The sequence below is a fragment of the Octopus sinensis genome, linkage group LG4, assembly GCF_006345805.1.
Source record: "Octopus sinensis linkage group LG4, ASM634580v1, whole genome shotgun sequence".
Taxonomy (NCBI): Eukaryota; Metazoa; Mollusca; class Cephalopoda; order Octopoda; family Octopodidae; genus Octopus; species Octopus sinensis.
The window spans coordinates 108354092-108381591 of NC_043000.1; the positions used below are offsets into that span (position 1 = coordinate 108354092).

Genomic DNA, 27500 nt, shown 5'->3' on the forward strand with positions numbered 1-27500 from the left:
ACCGGATAAAAGATCTGACCAATGGTAACCCATAATCCTGAGAAGCATCCTGGTACCAAAGGTGTTCAGGCTGTTCCTAAGGGCCCCGGAGAATGTCCAAGCTTCACAAGTATAAAGCAGGACAGGAAGGGCCTAAGGACCAGAGACCTAAGTACCTGAGCCAATATCCTGCTGTTCAGATATCGACAGTTCCAAACACCCTGGCTCAATGAGTTCACAACTGCACCGGCTCGTCCAAGTCTTTTTAGGATTTCAGACCCACAGCTAAGGCTGCTATGAATCTCACTACTGAAATAAGTGAAGCAGTCAACAACTTCGACTCACTCACTTGCAACAGAAATCGACGAGTACTCCAAAATAAACTCATTGGTTTCTAATTTTTGTAATCCTAAGTACAGCTAAATGCAAATTTGTATTCTGTAAAATGGACATGCTTTTAAGTACCTCATTTTATTTTTGTATAAATTTTATTTTTGAGATTTTATATTAATTTGTACAAATTTACATTCTTAATTATCTTTACAAACTTTCTCCATGTATTATTTTGTTCTGCATATGTGAGTACACAAAAAATAAAGACAAAGGATATATAATTGCATAGTGGGATCCAAGTGGTCATTCAAAATTTCAGACCATTCTCAGGACAGCAAATTATAAGCGTTTTGGCATTCGACATTTGAAAGTTTGCATAGTTTGTATTCTTCCTGGTAAGACGATACCAAATATAGCTCCGTAAATTTGTTCCCTTGTGGTTACTGTAATATAAAAGACACTCATATACAGTGTGTGGGTGTTGGCTCATGCATTACGGATGCATGTGGTTTTGAAAAAGTTCTGGTATTCCTGCAAAGTCATATATCATACAGCAGCGAAAACAAAGCTTTGTGTTCCAATAGGCTATAAACATGTACACCTGTTGCTGTTATAGCCAAAATGTCTTCTGTGTTGTAACAGGTTGATATGTCGTATATATACGTATGTATGTGCCATGTGTGTATGTGTATGTTTACATAAATATACATACTATATATATATATACACACATACATATTACATATATGTGTATTTGTGCGTGTGTAAGCTAACATATCATATGCTTAAAGGTGTATGTGTGCGTGTTTGTGTGCGTATGTCTATGTGTGTGTGTGTGAGTGTGTGTGTGTGTGTGTGTGTGTGTGTGTGTGTGTGTGTGTGTGTGTGTGTGTGTGTGTGTGTGTGTGTGTGTGTGTGTGTGTGTGTGTGTGTGTGAAAATGTATCTATTAAGAATAATAAAGAATATATGTGTATTAAGGAGCAGAATGAATTGCTATCTTAGCTTCACGGGTTACAATTCTCACAAATGGTTTCGATAATTGCTAATGGTTAGCATACATCTGTTTTTGTAAATAGTTTGTACATATTTTCAACTGTATTTTATTTGACTTTCCACTTTACATGTTTTTTTAAACTTATATGTTTTATGTTCGCTGAAACCGACGTAAAGTCGGATAAATCGACTTAAGTTAAGGTTTTTCTCCCCGTTAATTTCTTTTTAAATTCAGTTGAACTGGTCGAGTATGTGATGGGACACATTGATCGAAGAGAGATGGCGTACAATCATGATAACCATTTTCCTCAATCTAACTTGTTTATTATGTTATTTAGACATAACTTTAGGTCTGTCATGAGGCCTAGGACTCATAAAGCCGGAACTTAATCCGGTTTCCAAGGTGATTAATTAACTGAAATTACAACCGTTCCCGGTTAACGGGACTCCGGTCCCTCTCAAGTTTAAGCTCGCAGCTATTGACGAAACTCGTACAGAGCTGAGTGAGCTGTAGATGCTTGACATGAAACGTTTCGCTCCCGAATACAACATACAACCCAATCCCGTAATCAAAATCACAATTTTACGATTGTGAGCGAAACATCCTAATCCCTAACCATGTGCCTTCACACTACGTTACTTCGTGCTCCAAAACTGTACACAATTCCATTTAACGTAATAAATATATATAGTTTCTATACCCCAGCTTGCGATATGCAGGCGTACATCATCTTAGGTTGTTTTGAGTTACATGGTTTTTTGAAGAAATTATTGAGGGAAAAAGAACCCCTCAACTTTCGTCGTTTTATCCGACTTTACGTCGGTCTCGGCTACCATACTTAAAAACATAAAAGTTTAAAAAAACTAAAAGCTAATACTGAAGTGGAAAATCAAATAAAATACATGTCAAAATAAGCAAAAGCCATTTATTTAAACATATATAGGCTGATAAACATTTTACAAAGATTTTACGTGTTATGCCGTTTCCGAGTTTTCGAAACAATTACAGTCGTAAGTTGCTGTAGCCTGTACAGTAAAGCCAGTATTTCATGTTCTTGTTATTATCAACATAGATAAAAGGAAATATAAACAAAATATGCTAGATTGTTTCAAGATATTAACTTGCACTGTCTCTGAAGATTTACTCTGGCAGTAAATCTTAAAAATACAGTTTATATGGCGTGACTAATAATCACTTTATGTTAATGACATGTGCGTAAGATAGTGTACTTAAGTGCCTCATAAACAAATTCACGTGTTTTATTTTTATTTCTTTAGAGAGAAAATATACTTAAATGGGCTATGGAAAGAAAGTGAGAAAGATAGACTGGGAGCGGGAGAGACAAAAAGAATGAGAGTCAGGCAGAAGAACTGAATTGTGATGTGGTTATTCTATAGATAAGGATCGATGATATCGATCAATTGCGAAAGAAACACATCAAATCTGTCCTGCTCCTGACCCGCCATATTTATAATGGTTTTCTTCGACTCTTTAAAAATCATTTAAGTGCGCTTGAAATGCCCAGTCGTTTTCAAGTGGTAGTTAATCTTTTCCTTCGGAGATTAAGTTTGCAATAGTGCTTGCGAATGATGCCCCAAGCTTATCATCGCAACGTCCTTTATCTAATTATCATTTTGAGTATGAAACCTTGAATATTGAACAAACAAGAGATCGATCATAGCTTTTATCTATATAACACATTTTCTATCTTTTGGCTTTTAACATCAACTTTTTTCCAAAGTACATTTTGGTGATATTAAATTCTAACGCTTTGATTAGAATGGATATTTCCTATCATTATGAAAAAGTTATGATTCAACACCTATTTAGGTTCTGCCTCGGGGAAAATGCTTCTAAATAATGACACAATGGAGGAAACTTACTTTTCATATAGAATGAATACATACATACGTTTGTACATATATATATATATATATATATATATATATATATATATATATATATATATATATATATATATGCATGTATTTATGCATGTATGCATGTAAGTATCAATGTATGCATATATGTATTATATATGTATACATATGTATATATGTAAGGATATACGTGTATATATATATATATATGTGTGTATATATATATATATATATATATATATATATATAATATCATATATGCATGTATGTTTGGATTTATAAACCTTATATATAGGTGTATTCATAAAATTAATGTTAGCACTTAAGAATACACACAAGCTTATATTGTGTGTGTATTTTTATGCGATTCTGTTTTTCTATAGCCATAAACACATAAATGCTGAAAATGTTTGTTGATTCTTCCATGAAAACTTTTACCCCGAGGTTAGTGAAAAAAAAATCTAGGGGTTAAAAGCTGTAGGTTGTGTTCTGGCAACAATGCATGCAGAAACACAAACATTAACGCGCAAGCACAAACACACACACACATACACACACATACACACACACACACACACACACACCACGCGCACAAGCATGCATACAATAAGTTGGTTCAATCTAGCGGTTTGTTTGAATGTGTTCAAGAATAAAACTTGTGTAAATATCGATGCAATAATAATAGTGATTTGATGGTATCAGGAACCATTAAATTGCCATTATTGATTGCTTATAAATTTTAGATTTGTTTTTGGTTTCAGCAAATAATATCCCCATCATTCTAGATTATTCAACATCTCGTGAATTTTTTTTCTGTTTTTTTTTTTTAAGCGAACGAAGTACACTTACTTCATTTACAGTTTATCTCCAAATTATTTCAGTCAGTTATATGAAAGTTCATTACTTTACCATGGCGGTGCTCCAGCATGGCCACAGCTCGTGAGCTGAAACTAGATGAAATAGATAAATAAAATAAATAAATAGGTGTACACTGTTAGAGTACAGCAGTTTTAAATTAAACTCAGAGTATTGAAATTTAGTAAGCTTCGACAATCTTTCAATACATGATTTAATTATGTTTTGAATCTGTGTGTAGCGTCATCTTAATAGGAAGTGAATTGATGTTACCTTAACTGAGCTATACTGGTCTTAAACTTCAGCACAAGGCCAGCAATTTCGAGGCAGGGTGCAAGTCAATTACATCGACCCCGGTACTTAACTGGATGAATGGCAAAGTCGAATTCGATATTTGAGCTAAGCATTTTGCCCTGGCGTACTAACGATTTTTCAAACTCGCTGCCTTAATTTACCTCAATTATATCAAAATCCAATAACTTACAATTTTTATATTACCTCATCTCAAAAGGGCCCGAACTCTTGATACATTCGACAGTCGATTTCTAGTATAATTTTGTTAAAAAAAAACACTCACTAAGGGCAGGTGATTTGAAAGCGATTTTCATTTTGAGATTGTATCTTTAAAATAATTTCCTCATGGTAAACATTATCACAAGCATGGTTGGCTGTTCAAAGAACTCATTTGATATGTACGTGGTTTGAGTTTAATCCATTACGCAGCACTTCAAGCTACTATTTTATATCACTTAGTATCGACTAAAGCATTTTGTGTGTGAAATTTGTTTTATAAAAATTGTGTGGAAGTTAGCAGGGAATTGTTCTTCTTGAATTATAGGCTTAATCCATCATCCAAGACCACATAACCTTTGAGTACCGTAATGGAGTATAATTTGTTGCAAGCATCTGGGAAGGTTTTCAGCCTAATACTCATTTCTTTACTACCCACAAGGGGCTAAACACAGAAGGGACAAACAAGGACAGACAAACGGAATAAGTCGATTATATCGACCCCAGTGAGGATCTGGTACTTATTTAATCGAGCCCGAAAGGATGAAAGGCAAAGTCGACCTCGGCGGAATTTGAACTCAGAATGTAGCGGCAGATGAAATACCGCTGAGCATTTCGCCCGGCGTACTAACGTTTCTGCCAGCTCGCCGCCTTTTCAGTCTAATACCGTCTTCATCTCCCCAATCTCTGAAATCCTGAAAAGTTTATTATATACATATCTATCTATCTATCTATCTATCTATCTATCTATCTATCTATCTATCTATCTATATATCTATATATCTATCTATCTATCTCTCTATCTATATATATATATATCTGTCTGTCTGTCTGTCTGTCTGTCTGTCTATCTATCAATCCATCTATCTATCTATCTATCTATCCATCCATCTATCCATGTATCCATCTATCAATCTATTATTCTATCTATCTATCTATCTATCTATCTATCTATCTATCTATCTATCTATCTATCTATCTATCCATCCGTTTGTCTAACTATCTGTCTGTCTCTATCTATCAATTTATCTCTCCTTATGTATATATATTAATAAAATAATTCCTATTGTATGGTTTTGCAATGATTATTTATCCAATCAGCACAGCTGTCTGTTTTATAGACAAGATCCCAGCAGGATCTTGTCTATAACTAGAGGAAATAACTCATGTTATCAGTTATATACAAGTTAATAAATATTTCAACTAGAATATAATTGCCATCCTGCTGTTATATTTAACTTGAATATTTTGAACAGAAATCTTTTAGACAATTGTTTGAATACAATTTGAGTTGAGGCAAAATATTAATATAATTGTTCACTTGAATAGCTATCACTGTTATATGACATATGAACGGGTGAAAATGTGAATTATATTTAAATATGATAAAGATCTAACTTAATGCTGAAAGTCAGGGTTATTTAATCTCGTTTCATTTCTCTTCAGTCGGTGATTCCAAATCGCTGAGGATTGAATTACTAAATCACAGCAATTTCGTCATATATAACAACGCTTTACTCATGAATCAAAGAAGCTATAACAAGTTTGTTTAATTTTCTAGAAAAGTAGCCAGATCTCACTCTTATCACAGACTAACATTTTTAGAATGGGGATTGACATATGTTTTCGAAAGAATATAGGATGATGTCGACTGGATTGATTTTGATAGTAGGTCTTTCCTTGCAGGACTTCTGTGGGTCTTAACAATAAAAACGTTTTGCCAAAGTACTCTGAGAACATGATCATCATTTCAATTATCATATCCATCTTCATTAAAATAGATAAACACAGTAAGAGATCGCCTTAAGCTTCAGTCTTGAGTAATTATAATCTCATACAAAACTGAATTCTTCATCAAGAATCACCAAGTACAGAAACACTGAATGTAGCAAGGGACTTCCATCCTAGTGTCGATAATATCAATAATCTTTTCTATGATCTAAAAATGCTTAACGGCACTGAACAATATTGAGAATTATTGAGCACTATATACAATAATTTTATTATTACTATTATTATAATGTTTTGATCTCTATCCTCGCCCTGGGAATGTAAGAACAGTTTGTTCCATTTTGCGTTGTTCTTCGAGGTTAAATACTTTTCGAGAGAAATTATATTACCTGAAATTCCTACACGCTAGTCCAAATATCTCTTGTTTTGTTTTTTCTTTTAATTTAATTTTTTTTTTTGTGATAGCAGATTATCAATTATACACGTTACTATTAATACCTTCAAGAGGACGTACATGAGAGTGATGAGACCTCAGTGTCCAAGTCAAATAAAACGCATATATATTGTCAGCATTTCAAATTTCAACTCTTTTTTTGCTTACTGTTTACGCTAAATCCACTATAGCAGTCGATTAATATAATTATCTGAAGGAATCAACTTCCTATCTATTTCCTGGTCTGGAAACTTTAGAAATATTTCTGACCACATAAAACATGGGAGCCATAGAACATAGAACATAACCAGATTTTCTACATAGTCTAAAAGTATGTGCCATGAGACAATAAATTCTTCCCGTTTCTTTTATTATAAAATTAATCCATTACATCTTTCATTTAAATTTACTATAAAGTGGAAAGAATGCGATTCAGGATAACTGACTTTACTTTACTCTGGATTATTTGAAATGCAACAAGTTGGTTCCAAGTTGAGATTGAATAACAAAATATTTTGAAAACGCAGGATGTTTGGTGATTAAAAAGCTACTGAATGATTAAATCTACGATCTAAAATAACGTTTATTCACACCTGCAAGATTCAGAATGGAAGACCTGTGACGACAGCTTGCATAAGTTTTGTATTTACAAGTTTAGCTGAAAATTTCAGGCGTAAGAAAAGTTATAAAGAGAAATGTGCTCAAGAAATATGATGGGAAAAACTGCAGCCTGGAAATGATATAAAGCCAACGTACTTAGCGGGAATTAAAAGATAGTCACGGCGCAGATATAGAGAATTATATTCAGTAAATATATGCAAAGAGCTAAAGTGTTCAATGGAATAAAGTTAATTAGTATTGGCAAGCATATTCATATTATATTGAAGAACGAGAAGTTTCGATGTAGGAATAATTTCATTGCATTAAAAACAGAAAGCCACTGGTTTGTAATGTTGTACGCCATACTATGTTGCCATGATGCCATAGATGTATTAAATTGGCACTCTACTGAAGAGGTAAAATGATAAAACGTAATATTTTTAAAAACGTTATAATGAAATAGCTTTAAAGAAAATTGCCAAATGTTAGAAAATCTTCATTTGAATTCATGAAAATTTGTGAAGATCCGGCAAAGGCGACAAATTTATATTACACTAGAAAATGCACGTGCTCATAAATACATCATGCATATTCATAGCATGCTTCCTATCTACGAAGCTGTTTCAAGAGAGTTGCATCACTTAATTTTAAGATAATTTTAAATGTAAGATATTTTCTATTTAATATATTTATATAATACTCTCTATGGTGACCAGTGTAATGCACTGAGTTATCAATTAGACACAGAGGGTGTGGGGATGTACACAACTAAAAACGACCGGAGTACTGGCATAAAATGTTGCGTGCAGTTACGCTTCTCTGGAAACGTGTAGGCCATCCAATGGGCCAATTATGCAGGAATATTTTCCTCTGTGTGTTTTCCAAATCTATAAATTACTTTTAGTTCAGTGCTTTGAACTAAATAAAACTTTTTCAGTTAAACAGACCTTATGTTGCTGATATTCGCGAGTTATGTCATAAATTTGGTGAGATGTATCGTAACTAACGGGATATATTTCGTAGTCTGCGCCATTAGAAATTAAGTTTGTTTTCTTCAAAAGCAGTTCGTTTCCATTGTTTGAAGACGAAGTAACGACCTTTGTGATTAAAGAATAAGACTGAGTTTTTCATGAAGAAAAGACATTCAGTTAGTTTCATATTGAATAAAGATATCATACAATTCATTTTTATTCAAATTTAATTTCGAAGTCATCTCCTTTACTTTTCTTGACAAAAAATTGTCATTAGTGCTAATGGATTTTTCTTGTCGTTAGTTAGAATATTGTTTTAGTTCACTACACTAAATATGTTAGCCTACACTTAATTACATGTCCTCCACGCAGGAGCCATCCATGAGATATTTCTAATGTCATTGCTTTATAAGTGAATAATTATCACGCATTAATTATATCATCGTAATTCATTCTAAGAGCTGGTTGATTATCCTTCCATGACAATGTTTAATAAGCTCGAAATACTCCCAGTGTTGTCATCATTCCTTGCAAAGATTTAACTCGCTTCAACTGGTTTTAAATTTTGATTGTTTGAATTTTGACTGTTCTCTCCCTTTACCCTATAGTGAAAATAATTGCCGTTAAATATTTTCTTATCATTACAAATATTATTTCAATTGATAAGTTATGTTGTAATCCTTTTTGTCCCACTAATATTAGAATACTACGTCGTACTTAACTAACAAAATATTTTATAATTTTCCATTCCATTTGTAATTTTGGAAAATTTGATTCAGCAAGTACATTAGTAGAGTCAGCGATACATAAAATATCGGTAGGGTCCAAGAGGTTACTCTGCAAAAAAAAAAAAAGGAGTGGCTGTGTGGTAAGTAGCTTGCTTACCAACCACATGGTTCCGGGTTCAGTCCCACTGCGTGCCACCTTGGGCAAATGTTTTCTACTATAGCCTCGGGCCGACCAAAGCTTTGTGAGTGGATTTGGGAGACGAAAACTGAAAGAAGCCCGTCGTATATATAAATATGTGTGTGTGTGTGTGTGTGTGTGTGTGTGTGTGTGTGTGTGTGTGTGTGCGTGTGTATGTGTATGTTTGTGTGTCTGTTTGCCCCCCCTCCCCCAACAGCGCTTGACAACCGATGGTGGTGTGTTTACGTCCACATAACTTAGCGGTTCGACAAAAGAGATCGATAGAATAAATACTAGACGTACAAAGAATAAGTCCTGGATCGATTTGCTCGACTAAAGGCGGTGCTCCAGCATGGCCGCAGTCAAATGACTGAAACAAGTAATAGAGTAAGTTTTCAAAAAAAATGTTATTACTCCATCTTTATTTTATTGTGTTAATATTTTCCATTTTGAACGATGTGATTACCAACAGTCCTTAGGTATATCTCCTTGATACATCTTAAACTGGATTGTTTATGTACATTTTCTCCAATATCTAAGAATGTAATATGCTGTCAAAGACGTATCGGTAATCGATCCATGCTACACTGAGGTTGTAGCTTTTGTTTTGTCTTCAATAGCTACTTAGTGAAGATGCATGATCTAGTGGTTATGCTCACGATCATAATATCATGGTTTTAATTTCCATACTGGGAGGTGTGTGGTGTCCTTGAGAAAGCTGCTTCATTTCACATTGCTTAACTCTACTCAGCTGTAATCGTTAGCGCTTTGGAAAAATACCTTGCAGTATTTCCTCCGGGTTTCTACGTTCTGTGTTCAAACTGGCCAAAGTCTACTTTGCCTTTCACCCTTTCTAGTTCTGTAAAATGAAGTACCTGTCAAGTACTGAGATCAGCCCCCCTCTCACTCCCGTTGTTACATCCTGTATAATCCATTAGAAGGGCTGAAAAGATATTTGTGTCTGCTCGAGATTATATCAGCATCTAAAACAATGAACGAAAACATGGTACACCATACCAAACCATGCAGTTGCAAATACTGTACTTGTGCAATGACTGATGGGTTTACATCTGTAAATCCCATTCTGACAAATTTCCATTTCCTTCTAGATGAATTATCTGTTGGAAATTATAGATATTGATTTTGTTGCTGTCTTTGTTGTTGTTGTTGTTGCTTAACCCTTTGTCAACACAAATGGAGTAAATTAATGACTAAAGGTATTCTTGGAATGACCATCTAGTATTTTGTATATTAGTGGCTGTATTGTGCAACGTATCTACCACACTTGTTTTTAAATGATACGTAGTGGCATGTCAACTTTGGAGAAACTCTTCTCCTCTTCTCATATGGACTTGGTCTCAGTTGCCATCCTCTAGAGTTGGAGATAATTTTAATAAATCAAGAATATATGATTTTTTGTTATTTGATATATCTTTGTTTAGAATGTATTTTAGGTTGTTATTTCTGGCATGCAGACCTCGAGAGGCTTCTTATTGATTCAATATTACGCTTTTATATATATTGTTTGTTGGTGCTATTTTTTCTTGTTATGATGGTAGTGTTTTGAGCCCAGGCCAGCAATTAAAATTCAGTTGTTCCATCGTCTAAATTATCTGTCCTTGAATTTACGTGTAACTGGTTGAGCATTTTAGAGACATGTGTAACCTTAACATAAGTCACATGTAGCATCACACGTTGAGTGTGGCAAAACTGTACCGTTTGAATTACAGGTATTATCTACCTGACGGGCTTCAGTAGATTTTCTGTCTAAACAATTTCACTCACAACAAATGAGTCGATCTGAAGCTATAAAAGCGACATTTGTTCAAGTTACCCCGCAAAGGGATAGAATCCAAGACCTCAATGTTTTGCGGTTCTCAATCTATTTGAGAGTAGGGAGAAAAGGAGTAGAAGGTTTTCCTAAAGCCTTTGGAATTGTAAGTCACTTAGAAGTTATTTCTGACCTACGTTAGTATTCTATTTAATGTGCTTGATATAGCATCATGTGGATATATATTGGGGTAAATATTTCTTTGCGGAAAATTATAACATTCTCGACTCCGGTTGCCGTGTCTTTTCTTTGCTAGCGATCATTCACTGCATTGTCGAAATCTCCGACTAATTACACTGTACAACAATGAATTTGCTATAAAGAAAACATCACTTTCTGGAACAGTATTTACCATAGATAACGAAAATAAACTCCGTGTTTCATGAAATGACTCCAGGGATTCGTAAAAGTGGGCCGTCACTAAATGGTATGCTTTTGCTTTAAAGTGGGCCGTTTTCTGTGAAAATAACATTTTTTCCAAGAATTAAAGCGAGTTTTCTGCAAAATGGGCTGTTATTAATAGTAGATACGTTATTTGCATTAATAATTAAAGGAGGAACATATATATTTTTAGTACAATATTTATGTTTCTTTCTATGTATAGCATCAGGTCTATCTCTCTGAAGAAACCAGCAAAAGTCAGCAAGCATGGCGGGACTGCACTTCCCCTTATATCGAGTTTCCATTTGACTTACCTCTTGGTTGATCTCTCACCATGTTCGTCGCTAACGTCTGCTGCATGCTGAGGAAATAAAGCTAGATGCGAATACAAATAGTGAACTTTTAACGACATAATACACCCTAATGGTTTTCTGCAAGTACTTCATAGTAGGCTGCTCTGTACTTCCCAAGTAGACCATTACATACATTTCTGAAACTTTGTCATGGATCCAATAGCAAAACATTTAACGTATTTTCAAAATTATCGTCGGTTAAAAGTTGCTGAATCTGGGGATCGACAAACACCCTTTCATTGATTTTCACATGGCTTGGTTTGGGAAACTTAGCTTTCAAGTGGCTCTTCTAGATTTAACTTCTTGATAAATTGTTTGATAAGGCCTAATTTAATATGCAATGGAGACAAAATTATGTTTTCCTTAGGAACGAGTGGTTCACGTATAACGTTATGTGAACCTATTTCTAATTCATTTCTCAATGGCTATTCACTACGGATGTAATGTTCTCCTTGCACGGCTGTCCCATTGACACATAAAGCACATGTACTTAATAAACCCAGCCTGTAAGCCACTTGCAATCGCAACAAATGTCGAGTCTGCACAAATCAGCCATTTATGCTCATTATATCTTATACTATCTAATATGAGCGATAAATTTTCGTACGTTTCCTTTAGAACAACAGAAAGAGCTACAGTAATTGACGGAAGTTTATTACCTATGTGCATTAGCACAGCTTTAGTACTATAAACCGAAGCGTCTATGAATAACCTCCACTCACTACGGTCTTATTTAAGTCAAGCTCTTCAAAGAGTCCCAGTATATTTTTACAATAGCACAAGCTGCTATTCATTCAACTTTTTCTATTAAACCATCTGTACGGTTTCGAAATTTTGTAATACTGACATCTTGAGTTACCTTTAACCTAGAAGCCAGTAACTTGCTTTGCATTTTCGTTAATCCCGAACAAGATCATTTAACTCATCCTGTACTAGGGGTTTTAGTCTGGACTGTTCTGATGCAGGCACATACAATTTATCTTGTTCACAATTCTCTGTTGCTTCACTAGTATCGGATAAAGCCATTTTTGCTGGCACCGCAGGTATCGGAACGCTGGCCGAAAGAGGCTCAAGTCGAATGGCGGATTTCATATTCGGATAAATTCCCGACGAAGCACTCCCCGTTGTTATAACTGTTAAGAAAATAAATTATATTATAGCATTTCCTATATTTAATGTATCGAATATAAATAAGTATATTTAGATAAATATATGCTAGGTTTAATGCAAATAAAACACAGCTTTAACATCTCCAAGATAGAAATAGCAGTAAGAATGGTGGTCATGTGGTTCGCGCCAAATCATTGGAACACTAAACTTCATACTTCTTCACTTTCCCAAAAACTAATTTGAAAGACCATTAGTACATGTTGTATTACAGATATGTGGTACTCAACTTTTATCTTGGTCTCCTACCTCCACATCAACATTTAAGCAATACTGCTTTTTTACCAACGGTGTAATGTTTCTTGCATTCTTCTGGAATGTCACAGTACCACAGATATAACAAAATTTGTCTGGGTGACTTCCACACTGCCCTCTTAGCATTTTAATGCAATTTGTATTCCAATTAACAATATAATTAAATATTTATAGGTATTTTATAGATTTTTTTCTCCGAAAATCCGAAAAAGTACCATAAACTAGAGTTACCATAAACTAGAGTCATTCCGTGAGAAAAGGTTGCCATTTTTCTGTTCTATGCATAAAACTATCCAAGAAAACGTTATTCTCATCTCTGTAGTCGAAATCATGTGCATTTTTGTTGTACAGTGTTATCTATCACATTATACACATTTCAACACACATACACACACGTGTGTCTGTATATTTATATATGTAGACATCTGTCTGTCTAACTATCTATCTATCTATCTATCTATCTATCTATCTATCTATCTGTTTGTCTGTCAGTCTATTTTCTATCTAACTATCTATGTATCTGTTTGTCTGTCTGTCTGTATATCTGTTTATCTATCTGTATGTATGTCTGTCTGAATGTATGTATGTATGTGTCTGTATGTATGTATGCCTGTTTATCTATCTGTCTGTCTGTTTTTTCTCTCTCTCTCTCTGTCTTTTCGTCTGTCTGTTTTTTTTTTTTGTCTATTATTCTATCTAATGCTTGTATCATTACAATTTAGAAACTTCGAGAGATGAAATAAATAGCTTTTTAGTAATGTGACTCGTAGTAGATAAATGATAACATGTAAATATAGATGTTGGGGTTGAAAAACATTTGCATCTTCTACTGACGTTTTCCATCCAAGCAGTTTTCCTTTGGCTTTTTCCATCCAAGCATTGTTTTCCAACCTAATATTTATACGCTATTATCTAAAGCATTATCTACTTCGAGTTCCACTGTAAAAAACGATTTTCTCATATCTCTTGAAATTCCTTAATGGCTATGACGTAAGCAACATACAATTCTCGTTGGAAGGAGCAAAGCTTCTAAAGTAGATGGAGAAATCCGATGGATTGTTTTGGTACAATGGGAGAACGTCAGTGATATTCACAGATGTGAATTCCAGTCTCACGTACAGCCATCGACGTTTACCATTCAGCGATTTTTCTTTAATCCAATATTTACACGCTATTATTTATAGCTATATTTACTTTGAGCACCACCACTAAAAACGATATATATTTGTTTAATGCATGTGTGTGTGTGGGGGGGGGGGTTACATAGTTCAAATGTACAAAAAAAACATAAAATATACTCAGGTGAAGGAACCACAAACAAGGTGTATTAGTGTGACGCTCAGGAAAGATGGAAAAGCCTTTGACGTTTCGAACATAGGCCCTTCGACAGAAAGGAATGAGGGAAAGAAAACGGAGAGAGAAAAAGAATTTAGGGAGGATAAAAAAATGTGTCTGGATTAACGGTTTCACTTGTGAAAATGACCAGAAGGAAGAGGTTGAATTGAAAGTCGCGGAGTTATATACATATAGCTCCGCATTATATTCCTTATTTTGCCTTTCGTATCAATTGTGCATCTTTATTTTGTTGTATTGTAAATTTATTTTTGCCGTTCGATTTCTCCTCTCCACCACTACCACCACCACCACCACCATCACCGCCACCGCTAGTATCATCATCATCAATTTTAGTGTGAAATCCAGGGGAGGGAGTTGGCTGATATCATCGATCCTACTTCTTGACTGGAACTTTACCAGCCTCTCAATGAAAGGACGAACACAGAACACAGAATGTAGAGAACCGGATAAAATATTGCAAGATACTTTTTCCAATGGTCAAACAATTATGCCAATTTACCGCTCTATCATCGTCATCACCATCATAATCATCATCATCATCAGCAGCAGCAGCAGCAGCAGAAGCAAAATCACTACCAACACCATCATAATCCGCATCGTCATCATTTGAATTATTATCACTTTTATCATCTCATCCTTTTCCCCCAACATCTTCCCTAGCCTCTTATCCCTTCTCATTCCCTTCTATCAACTCCCTGCTCTTCTTCACCGCATCTTCCTTCACCTTTCTCATCATCCTCAACCCCATTATTCCCTTCACTATATCCTCCTCCTCCTCCTCCCCCACCTCCACTTCCTCCTCCTGCCCCACCTTCACTTCCTCCTCCTCCCCCACCTCCACTTCCTCCTCCTCCCCCTCCCCCACAGCCACCGCCTCCACCTCCACCACCACCACCTGCTCCACCTCCTCATCCACCACCGCCACCACCTCCACCGCCTCCACCACCTCCCCCACCTCCTCCTCCCCCGCCTCCCCCGCCTCTTCCTCCTCCCCCTCCTCCTCCTCCTCCTCCTCATCATCATCATATGCTTTTTCTTCTTCATCTTTTTTCTTCCCCTTCTTCTTTTTCTTCGTTTTCTCTTCATCTTCATTGTCGTCGTCATCCTCAGTATCATAATTTACATATACACACATACGTTTTATTTTATTTTATTATTTTTTTTTTACAAAAATCCACATTATTAGTAAATGCAGGATGAAATTTCTCATAAGGAATTTTAGTTTTCATAACCATTTTATAGCTCCGGGAACAAAGTTAGCTTGTTTTGTTAGTATCGTATGACAAATCCAGTATCCGTGTAATCCGGGTTTGTTCTGCATCAACGCGGTAAATATAAATCCTGAAGGCAAAATACGAGCAAGAACAGCGGTGGTGAGGGTAAGATGGGGATTTATAATTTATAAACACAAACAACAAAGCAAAACAACGAACCAGGAGCACAAAAAGTATTATTATTATTATTATTATTATTATTATTATTATTATTATTATTATTATCATTATTATTATTATTATTATTATTATTATTATTATTATTATTATTGTTATGCTGTGAAAGGAAGTTCGCTTAACTGTAGATTAAGTTTAGCATAGCAACGAAAGAAAATACGTAGTATCAGAACGTGAATATAACTAAACTTTAGAGGTAATACTTCGTGGTTGATGTTGTTCTTGTGGATGTTGTTGAGTTTGTTGTTGTTGTTGCTCTTTTAGAATTTGGTGTTGTTTTATGTGTAGAATATATGATACTGAAATCTGAAATTCTAATAAATTTTCAAATTCTGACTAATATGCATGAGAAAAATGCACTCCTGTGGAGCGTTTTAAATGGGTAGGCACTTTTCTTTTAGGACGAGACTCAGCGTTGTTTCCAGAAAATTGAACATTGGTTAATATTCTGACATACGCTCATGTGGTAAGCTGGCAGGTTGTTACTGCGCTGGGCAAAATGCTTTGTGCTATTTCGTCCGTCTGTCTTTCCGTTTTAAGTTCAAATTCCGTCGAGATCGACTTTGCCTTTTATCCTTTCTTGGTCGATAAAATAAGTAGCAGTTAAACACAAGGGTACATGCAACCGGATATCCCTTTGCTTAAAATTTCAGGCCTTGTGCCTATAGTAGAAAGGAGTACTCTAACGTACGTAAGGTGGCAGGCCGGTAGAACCATTAGCACACCGAGCAAAATGTTTAGCGGCATATCGTCCGTCTTTACATTCTGAATTCAAATTCCCCCGAGATTGACTTTGCCTTTCAAACTTTCGGGATCAATAAAATAAGTACCACTTGAGCACTGAAGTTGATATAATCGATTTACCCCTCCCTCGAAATTGCTGGCCTCGTACCAAATTTTGGAACGTTATTGAGTTCCTATAATTGTTGGGATGGTCATAGCTGCTTATTTTTTACATTCTCAACCATCAGAATCCATTTTCTTCAAACTCTCTTGTGTAGCTGAATGAAAACCAACTTCAACAACCACATGAACAACAACAGGAAATAAAATATAGCAATGAAAACAAACGAGAATACTTAAACTTCTCTTTTCAATAGTCGACGAAAGTGTATTAATCGATTTTTTAGGCAAGGAACTAAAGGTTGTATTGGTGAAGGTTGTGAGGGAATGATATAAAACAGGGAATGTTGATTGGTGAATGAAAACTTGATGTGTAATTTTTCCTCAAAAATTTTACTTTTCAATTAAGATACATTCATTGCTTTTAATATAATTCTATTTCAATATCTCGTGCAGTTTTAAAAGGGGATTGATGTCTAAAAAGAGAGGATAGGTAAGGGTGTATTTAGGTGATGTATGAACGAAGATTGGGAAGATAAAGAGATTAAGGAAGAAGAGTAGATGAAAATATTGCATGCAGGAATATGAAGAAGTTGGGAGAATGCAGAGTAGGAAGAAAAATATGAGAATATTAGAGAATAATAAAGAAGTGGTTTGAGGAAAGTATTGTCGTGGCTATAGGAAGTAGAAGTAATTAAAAGAGCATATACTGGGATTGCATGTGTGGAAGGATGAGTGAATGCGGATTGTGTGTATTTGTTGTAGACAGGGAAGAGAAAATAAGAGAATGTATGGCATAACTAGGGAGGCATCAAGGGTGGTAAGAATGTGTAAATGGATAGAGACAAAAAAAATGTATAACTCTTGAATGCGGTATGATAGACATAATGGTGACAGCGGAAGAAATAAATACAGAGAAAAAGTAAGATTATGTGAGACTAATGAATCGTGAGGAGAGCAAGAAAGGTGGATGCAAAGAAGAATATGGAGAGAAAAAAGAACAAAAAAAACAAAAAGTTGTTGTGGAAATAAAAAGAATGAATCACATTTTGGATGATGTAAAAGTTTTCATCGTAGAATCTATTAATAAAGTATTCAATTTTAGGTTCCAACAGACGAACTGTTGTAAGTAACGCTATGGAAACTAAACTATCAATAACTATAGACAGCACATAACTCTCTGCATCATATATTTGCGTGTACACACACACACACACGCACATATATATATATATACATATATATATATATATATATATATATATATATATATATATATATATATATATATGTCTGTGCGTGTGTTTATGTGCACATATGCGTATATACACACACACACACACACACACACACATATATATATATAATATATATATATATATATATATATATATATATATATATATATATATATGTATGTATGTATGTATGTATATGTTTGTGCGTGTGTTTATGTGCACACATGCGTATATATATATATATATATATATAATATATATATATATATGTATGTATGTTTGTGTGTGTGTGTGTGAGCTTTTACGATTACTGTTCAGTTATAATTAGAAACTTTGGAAAGTATTGTGAGAAAAGATATCGGTATAAAATCTCAGAAGATGAATACGTGTGTGCCAAGTCGTGTGTGCAAATATGGGTTTGCCAGTGCGTATGTGTGTGTGTGCGCGCTTGTATGTGCATATGTGTGTACGTGCATATGTGTGTATATGTGTTTGACTATGCGTGCTTGAGTTTGTGTTTGTGTTTTCCATGATTAATTTTTTTTCTATTTCTGTATGTTTGTGTCTAGGTTTTCATTTGAATACGTAATCGTCTACTTGAAATACCAGCTATTATATAACACTGTCAGTTTAACAACAATGCATCGGCTCTGATGTACGAGCGTATATTTGACAGCAAATTATAGTTTTCTGTATCTCTTCTTAACAAAAATGTATCCCTTCTTTTCCTGTTAATACGGTTAATCTACCGTTTATGAGTATCTCTCATTAGAAAAGTCACGCAAATGTCAAATTTTGATGGAATCAAAGATATTTTTAAATATGACATTTAAATCATTCCTTTGCATGCTCCGTTCCGTAAAACAAGCAATTCATTTTTAATTTTAATTAAAATTTCTTAATTTAAACAACTTTCAACACATTAAGAAAATTAAGTCTGATGTATCAACATTGTGGAGGAAACATGGTGGAATCGATACGTTATCATGAATTCAGTTTTGCTGTCGGCGTATCATAGTGTTTGTGTGTTACGTTACATTTTTTTCTTTACACACATACCTTGGAGAAATACGTTGCAGATCTTTCAAGAACTCTTCTTTACTTCATACCTATCTGGAAACCTTTATGATGAAAAACGCTTAACATTAATTTGTCCCTCTCTACGTTCTGAGTTCAAATGCCGCCGACGCCGACTTTGCCTTTTATCCCATCGTGGTCCATAAAATATGTACCAGTTGATCATTGACGTCGATGTTATCGACTTACCCCCAGCCCCGAAATTGCTGGTCTAGTACCAAATATTGAGACTAATATTTCATATCCTTCAGAAGTGATTAGATTATAATGCTAATTATGATTCCATTTAAATACTTCACCGCTTTCTTTTTGATAATAGCTACAGACGTGTTACCGTCATATACGGGTAACATTTGCTACCATGGGTGGCAACAATTTCAATTTTATCAAATAAAGCAAATTTGTCATTTCTATAGCTCCCCACAAATTATTTATTTATTCTCTTTTTACCCTCTACTTTTCTGTATCTATAAGTCTTTTCATGTGTGTATGTGACGCACCTTTTTTACTCTTACCTGCCACCAAGCCAGGTATGTACACCCATCCAGTACTTCTAAAGTTAATTCTCTCTGCGTCTTTACTCTCTCCCATATCTTTATTCGATGTAAAACCTTAGCAACCAACCAACCAGCCAACCAACCAACCAATCGACCAACCCACATTTATATTGTCTATTATTAAATAGGGCTTGATACGTTCTTTCTTATTTCTTTCAAGAACGTTATTCAACGTTCTTAAATAGTATACGAAGCAGAGGCGAGCGGTATGAATCTAAAAGTAAAAATTATCCACCTATGTATGTATGTATGTATGTATGTATGTATGTATGTATGTATCTATCTATCTATCTATCTATCTATATATATATATATATATATATATATATCTATATATATATATATATATATATATATATATTCTTTTATTCTTTTACTTCTTTCAGTCATTTGACTGCGGCCACGCTGAAGCAACTCCTTTAGTCGAACAAATCGACCCCAGGACTTATTCTTCGTAAGTCTAGCACTTATGCTATCGGCTCCTTTTGCCGAACCGCTAAGTGACGGGGACGTAAACACACCAACATCGGTTGTCAAGCGATGATGGGGTCAAACACAGACACAAATAACAAACACACTCATTCATATATATACATATATATATATACATACGACGGGCTTCTTTCAGTTTCCGTCTACCAAACCCACTTACCAGGCTTTGGCCGGCCTTAGGTTATAGTAGAAGACACTTGACAAAGGCAATTACATTGACACCAGGGTTCAACTAGTACTTATTTCATCGACCTTGAAAGGACGGAAGCTAAAGTCGACCTCGGCGGAATTTGAACTCAAAAAATTACAAAATACCGCTAAGCATTTTGCGCGGACTACTAACGATTTTGCTAGTATTATATGATTGTAAATGTTAAATAATTAAATTCGCGCTTTCTCATAAAATTGATATTTATCTATGCATATATATTTATTCTCGACTGAGATAGTAACATTTTGCTAATTAGATATTTGGAAGTCTGTTATGATATATTTAAACTATTGTATTCTTATATACTTTGCAGGGACGGTAACCGTGTTCATAGGGGCTCTGCTGCTTCTGCCATTACTAATGAGTGCAATAGGTGAGAATAATTTCATTACACGTTTTTTCTTTGCCGTTCAATCCATACCTGTTGGGCCACACTGAATCAGTAGTGATACTATCATCTTTTATTTATTTAGATAGACACAAATCATTATATATATATATATATATATATTATATATATATATATATATATATATATAATATATATATATATATATATATATACACATGAATGCATGTCTGTGTATATACATATATGTGTGTGTATACATATATTATATATATATATATATATATATATATATATATATATACATATGTATATATACATATATATGTATGTATATATATATATATGTACATATATATGTATATGTATATATATATATATATATATATATATATATATATATATATAATATATATATATATATGTGTGTGTGTGTGTGTGTTGTGTGTGTGTGTGTCTGTGTGTGTGTATGTATACATATATATGTATATACATCTATATATATATGTCGATATGTTTGATCTTAATGTGTTTTTTTTGTCTATACCTTCCTGGTCGGCACACTTGTAATTCAATTTTCTTTACGTCCTGACGTAAGTTTACCATTCTTTGACACTCTTCAGCAACTGTTTGTTGGGTTAAACTTTGGTTCGCTTGTCCAAGTTTTGTAGAATTCTTGCACGTATTTCCGCATCTTTGTTTCCCGTAAGCCCTTATACAAAAATGAGGCTCTTAAACATATAAGGAGTTAGTTCCTTAAGTTTAAACGTTTCACACATTCTGTTTACGATCGCGGCATACGTCACAAAGTCTTCATCCTCTCTTTTAACTGGGTTCCAACACTCCCATCGAGTGTTAAATAGGGAACTCTTTTCACTGAATATTTTTGATTGTAGTTAGACTGTTTCCTGGGAACAAATTCCACTAGTTTTTTGGAGTAGTATGAAATTACAATATTTTCCATGTTCATTCAGCGCTAATTTGCGTAATAATAGTCTTACATTTTCGTTATCCGTCCACGACTTGCAATCTTTCCTGAAGATTTCTTCGTACCTTCTAAAGTGCGCAGCAAACGTTTAACCCCCACCTGGGTCATAACTGAATTCTGTTATAGAGTTCGATACGCTGTCGGACAAAAACGAATATTTTTTCCGGACTTCTTAAGACATAACTGTTGTTTTCTTGTTGCTGAAGTGGTTATTTCTGCAACTCTTGTTGCTGCTCTTGTTGCTGTTATTGCAACTGTATCATAGAAGCTAATAAGTCTTACATCATTAACAACTTTGTATCTCAAAAATTTGTTAGCTGACTTGCATGAGCTTCGAATCCTCGTTGCCAATATTGTAACATAATTAATTACTCGTCGTTAATCATTGTAGCATCACCACTATTTATGATGATAGTTGTTTATACTATAACCGTGTTGTAACAATAAAACATATAAAGAAGCAGGGTAGCAGCAACGTAACAATCCAACAAACTCTCCACGAACTATGCACGAACCAACAAACGATATTCCAACAAACTACCAAAACGACGCCTTACGACTTACTGCGATTAATGCCAACTCAAACCGCTACTATCTATAGTCGTTCGGTCAAGTCTATTCTCACAGGGGGTATCGTAACTGTCGCCACAACATACATACATACATACATACATACATACATACATACATACATACATACATACATACATACATACATACATACATACATACAAGTAATTTTATCAAGCTTTTAGAACTGAAGTACTAATATTTCGTGTCACAAATTTCAGCTGAATGTTATACAAAATCTAATAAATGTATTTCTCTTGAAACGTTACTAATTTGCCGACACAAGCTTCATAAAACATTTACTCACACTCACTCGAATCTAGTATTTTCTAATAATTTGCTTTACATCTGCATGAGTTGCTGTATTGTGATCAGCCCTAGGTAATTGCCTTGTGTACATCTTTGGTGTTATATCAGTTTATATTTTCGTGTCGACCATAAAAATGCTATTGTAATGTTTTAACCAATAAATTGCTTCACAGTTTTAAGTGAGTATATTTCCCTTTCAAGTATGTCGCCATTCCACCTATACTAATCAGCTTCTGCACATGTGCATTCTAGTTTTTTCTATTTTTAAGAGAACAGTTAACTTTCTAACTGCGCTGGAGTGCTTGTAAAATAGTCCGCATCCGCATCCATTATACTCCTAAAACATTACATAATATACAAGTCTTCAATTTGGAATATATCTATCTATCTATCTATCTATCTATGGGAAAACATAAATGTGCTAACGAAGAGATCGGTAAAGGCAGTTGGAATCCGATTTTGCCTGGTCAAGCAATTTGGGTCAAGATGAAAAAGTTTTTTTGACCAATCAAAAATAAATTGGAAGCGCATTGTGACCAGCGGTGTGTAACAGCATCTGATGGTCGATACTTTGATAAATTATTGGTTGCTACGTATGTTTGACCATTGCAGTAGTTTGGAACTCAGCATTACATGTTCCAAGATCTGTAACAGAATACACTCTGTTACAAAGATGTGTAAGAATGTAATAAAGTGTTCCACTGATGATCCATTGCGATTAACTATCCAAATGCACTTGAAACGTGTACTGTCGAGTTCCAAACGTACGTAGGAACTAATCATTTATACTTATGTTTCTCTTAATTTTCCCCTACATATGCTCTCTATACGAAAACTAGTAACACTAGTGGTTGACTAACCACTATACTGAAAGATAACTGTATAATGATAATCTACTTGGAGCTCTAACTCATATAAAATTAGTCGTAAATTAAATTGTATATATATATATATATACAGGACAAGTAAACACAGAGAAAGGACCCTTCATTAGTTGTCGGCTGTCTATCTACCTCCCATTTCAAGCATTCAACGACAATATGAGTCTTCAAAGACAGTTGCTCCCATAAATTCTAAAATAAAATTTTGGATTTATGATGTGTGTGGGGGGGGGGTCAAATTTGGGAACAAAAACATGACAGTGGAGACATACAAGGAAACTCGACGAAAACAAATATGGAGGGTCGTTAGACCAGAACGAGAAGAAAATAGTGAACGCTGGGAGAAAGAGAAAAGATAGAAGAGAGAGAGAGAACACGTCCATCATTTTGAACGTCCGAGCAGGAAAAGAAAGATGGTTACGTGAGGAAAAGAAAGATGGACGATGGTCACGTGTGAGCAACGAGGCTATTGTTTAAGGAATCAGGAAGGTCATAATGATTTAAACAAATGGTTGATCAATAATCCACACGAAAATTGCGATAATGGAAAATTTGAAGGAATTTGGAAGGAAAAGTTATTAAATTTGAACTTTTGTAGTGTAGACACTACTGATTTTTTTGTTACTCGTCCAGTTATATGTACCTTGTTAGTCTTTTTGAAATATGCAACTGTCTTCATCTTTATAACTAGTTGAGTTCAAAAGTTTCTGCAAGTATTTTTAATAAATATTCTGTTTGATGTATGAAGGCAACTGGCCAAATGGTTAGGATGTATCACACACTATTGAGAGGGTGTCGTCTCGATTCCAGGACCGGGCAATGCGTTGTGTTCTTGAACAAAATACTTCATTTTACGTCGCTCTGCGATCACTTCCACTTCTGATGTGTAACACACCGTGCATCTGTATAGGCAATGTCGATTAGATGAAGACAGCACAGGCATTTCAAGACTATGAAAAAAATCAGGTTGTTCTGTAAGAAATTGCTGAACCCTCATCAGTTGTACACAACAAACTTTTATATATTATTCATTCCCCGAGAAAACATCTTGAATATTCTCAAGTTATAGCTTCTCGTTTCCTGATTCTCTGATATAAGAAAATTAAAATAAGATATTATCGTTTGCTATTGATTTTTTTCTCATATTTTTTTCTGTCCATTAAATTCTCATTCTTCTTGAAAATTAATGTTCGCTTGTATCAAGATACTATGATTAATTAGGCAATGCATTAAACAAAACAAATTTTTTCTATTCCGGAAACGTAATCGATAAATGTGAAGTTTTGGTTATTATATTTATTGACATTGAACAATATTCATCTGAATTTGAACAGAGTTAATATAAGTAAACATCATATCTACTTTATAACAATGCAGAATAGGATATACTATAATACTATTCCAATAATTACTTATATATTTCAATGAATTTAATGCAAGATTAAAATGTCTTGGACAACAATGTACAGACAACTGTTTCATTTATGAATAATATAGATAACAGGCGTTACTTCGAGATCGATTTTGCGCACGACATTTATTTGTTTAAAGACTGTCTTTATATTCAAGGCTTGTTTATTTATAGAAAGAAATATAACTCCGGGGTGACATTTGCATATCAAAAATAATTAATTACAGTACACGCACACTCACACACACACGCATCAGCAAGATGCAAATCTTGGGAGCCTGGGTACAAAGTGTTCTTGTATTTGTTCCGAGTCTCTCGCTCACAGTTCAAGTTCTCCCGAGGTCAACTTTGCCTTCTATCCTTTCGTAATCTGTAAATATTCAGATCAATTCTTCTTCTTCTTCTTCTTCTTCTTCTTCTTCTTCTTCTTCTTCTTCTTCTTCTTCTTCTTCTTCTTCTTCTTCTTCTTCTTCTTCTTCTTCTCTTTCTCCGTCTTCCAAATTCACTCACAAGGAATTGGTCTGTCCGGGACTATAGTTGAAGCTGACCAAAGTGCCGCGCAGTGGGACTGAACTCGAAAGCACGTGTTTCGAAACCAAGTTACAAAACCATTCAGTCATGCATTCCATTCCGACACACAAGGATGTGTTTGTGCGTGTGTTTGTGTGTGTGTGTGTGTGTGTTTGTGTGTGTGTGTGCTTGTGGGTGCGTGTATGTGTATATGTGAGTGTGTGTGTATGTCTATTATTTTTGTTGTGGAAATGTCATCCCATATATATATATATATATATATATATAGGGTAGGAAAATTAGAGAATTTTCCTACCAGTGGTTAGCATGCATAAAATACTCAATAGACAACATATTATTCATATAAAATTAGTGTACATTTATACACAAAAGAGGCCCTAACAAGACACTTTACATGACTTTTGGCAAACCCTGCATGTATAATAACAACAACAAAAACCCACCACCACCACCACCAACAACAACAACAACAACAACAACAACAACAATAATAGGGTGAAATTTATAAATATTTAATACATCGATATACGCGTTTACACAAATAACATGATTTGAACTTCAAAGTTGGTACCCTTGGGATTAGTACGGTATAGTCCGGTTGATCATCATCATTGATTCATTTCATCAGGTGCATTATTAGATGAATCACAGAGGGATGTTTATTCTTCATACTGGCAAGAAGGGATAAACATCCCTCTGTGATTCATCCCGGAATGCAGAATGATGAAATGAATCAATGATGATGATCAACTAAATGCCCGCGGATAATACAATCTATACTGTACTGATCACAAGGATACTAACTCTAATGTTAAAATCAGGTGAAAACGCGCGTAGCGATGTATTAAACATTTATATATTCCATTCTAGAATTATTGTTGTTATATTTATCCTACATTATATCGGTATAACCATGATGCAACCCCGAAAAACTGACATACTAATCAGCATTATTAGACGATAGCCAGCATAATGAAATAGGAGCTTTATTTGCATAACCCTAACGTTACCATAAACGAATTTAAAAGCTATATAAATACATATGTATATATACATACATACATACATACATACATACATACATACATACATACATACATACATACATACATATATATTGACCTGCTCGCTTAGCCAGCGGGGTGGCGTCATTTGAAGGCTAAAACAATGCGAAGCGCATTGTGACCAGCGATGTGTAGAAACATCTGATAGCCTGCTCGGTCACGGTGATCACGGTGGTATATATATATATATATATATATATATATATATATATATATATATATGTAGGTCCCGGGTTGAGTCGGGGTTAACCACAGTAAATAAGGTACTCAATACATAGCAGAGTAAATTAATTTATTTTATAGAAGGAGCTTCTACAGGACTAGAACTGTTTCATTCAAAAGAAATCATCAGGAGATGATTTCTTTTGAATGAAACAGTTCTAGTCCTGTAGAAGCTCCTTCTATAAGATATATATATATATATATATATATATATAATATATATATATATATATATATATATTGTCGCAGGAGTGGCTGTGGTAAGTAGTTTGCTTGCCAGCTACATGGTTCCGGGTTCAATCTCTTGGGCAATTGTCTTCTACTATAGCCTCGGGCCAACCAAAGCCTGGTTAGTGGATTTGGCTGATGGAAACTGAAAGAAGCCCATCGTATATATATGTGTGTGTGTATGTGTTTATGTGTCTCTGTTTGTCCCCACAACATCGTCTGACAACCGACGCTGGTGTGTTTATGTCTCCGTAACTTATTGGTTCGTTAAAAGAGCCCGATAGAATAATTACTAGGCTTGCAAAAATAAGTCCTGGGGGTAATTTGCTAGACTAAAGGCGGTGCTCCAGCATGGCCGCAGTCAAATAACTGAAACAAAAGAATAAAAGAATATAAATATAAAAAATGGAACAAAAACACAATAGAGGACAATAAAACACTCATACAAATAGACGATACAAAGGCGGACAAGAGAAACAACAATTAGAAGGAGAGGTAAAAAAAGACGGGTCATTCGTGGCCTTATTTCCTCAGTCAAGTA

The 27500-nt window shown here is 34.6% G+C and overlaps 1 protein-coding gene across 2 annotated transcripts in view; it reads left to right on the forward strand.

The window, feature by feature from the left end:
* LOC115211023 overlaps window positions 1-27500 on the forward strand; it is a 607449-nt gene that overhangs the window by 570205 nt on the left and 9744 nt on the right. For both annotated transcript variants that reach the window (XM_036502309.1, XM_029779870.2), the window contains one exon: window positions 20720-20779. In XM_036502309.1, the coding sequence (XP_036358202.1) occupies window positions 20720-20779 (60 nt within the window). The remainder of the gene's footprint in view (window positions 1-20719; window positions 20780-27500) is intronic.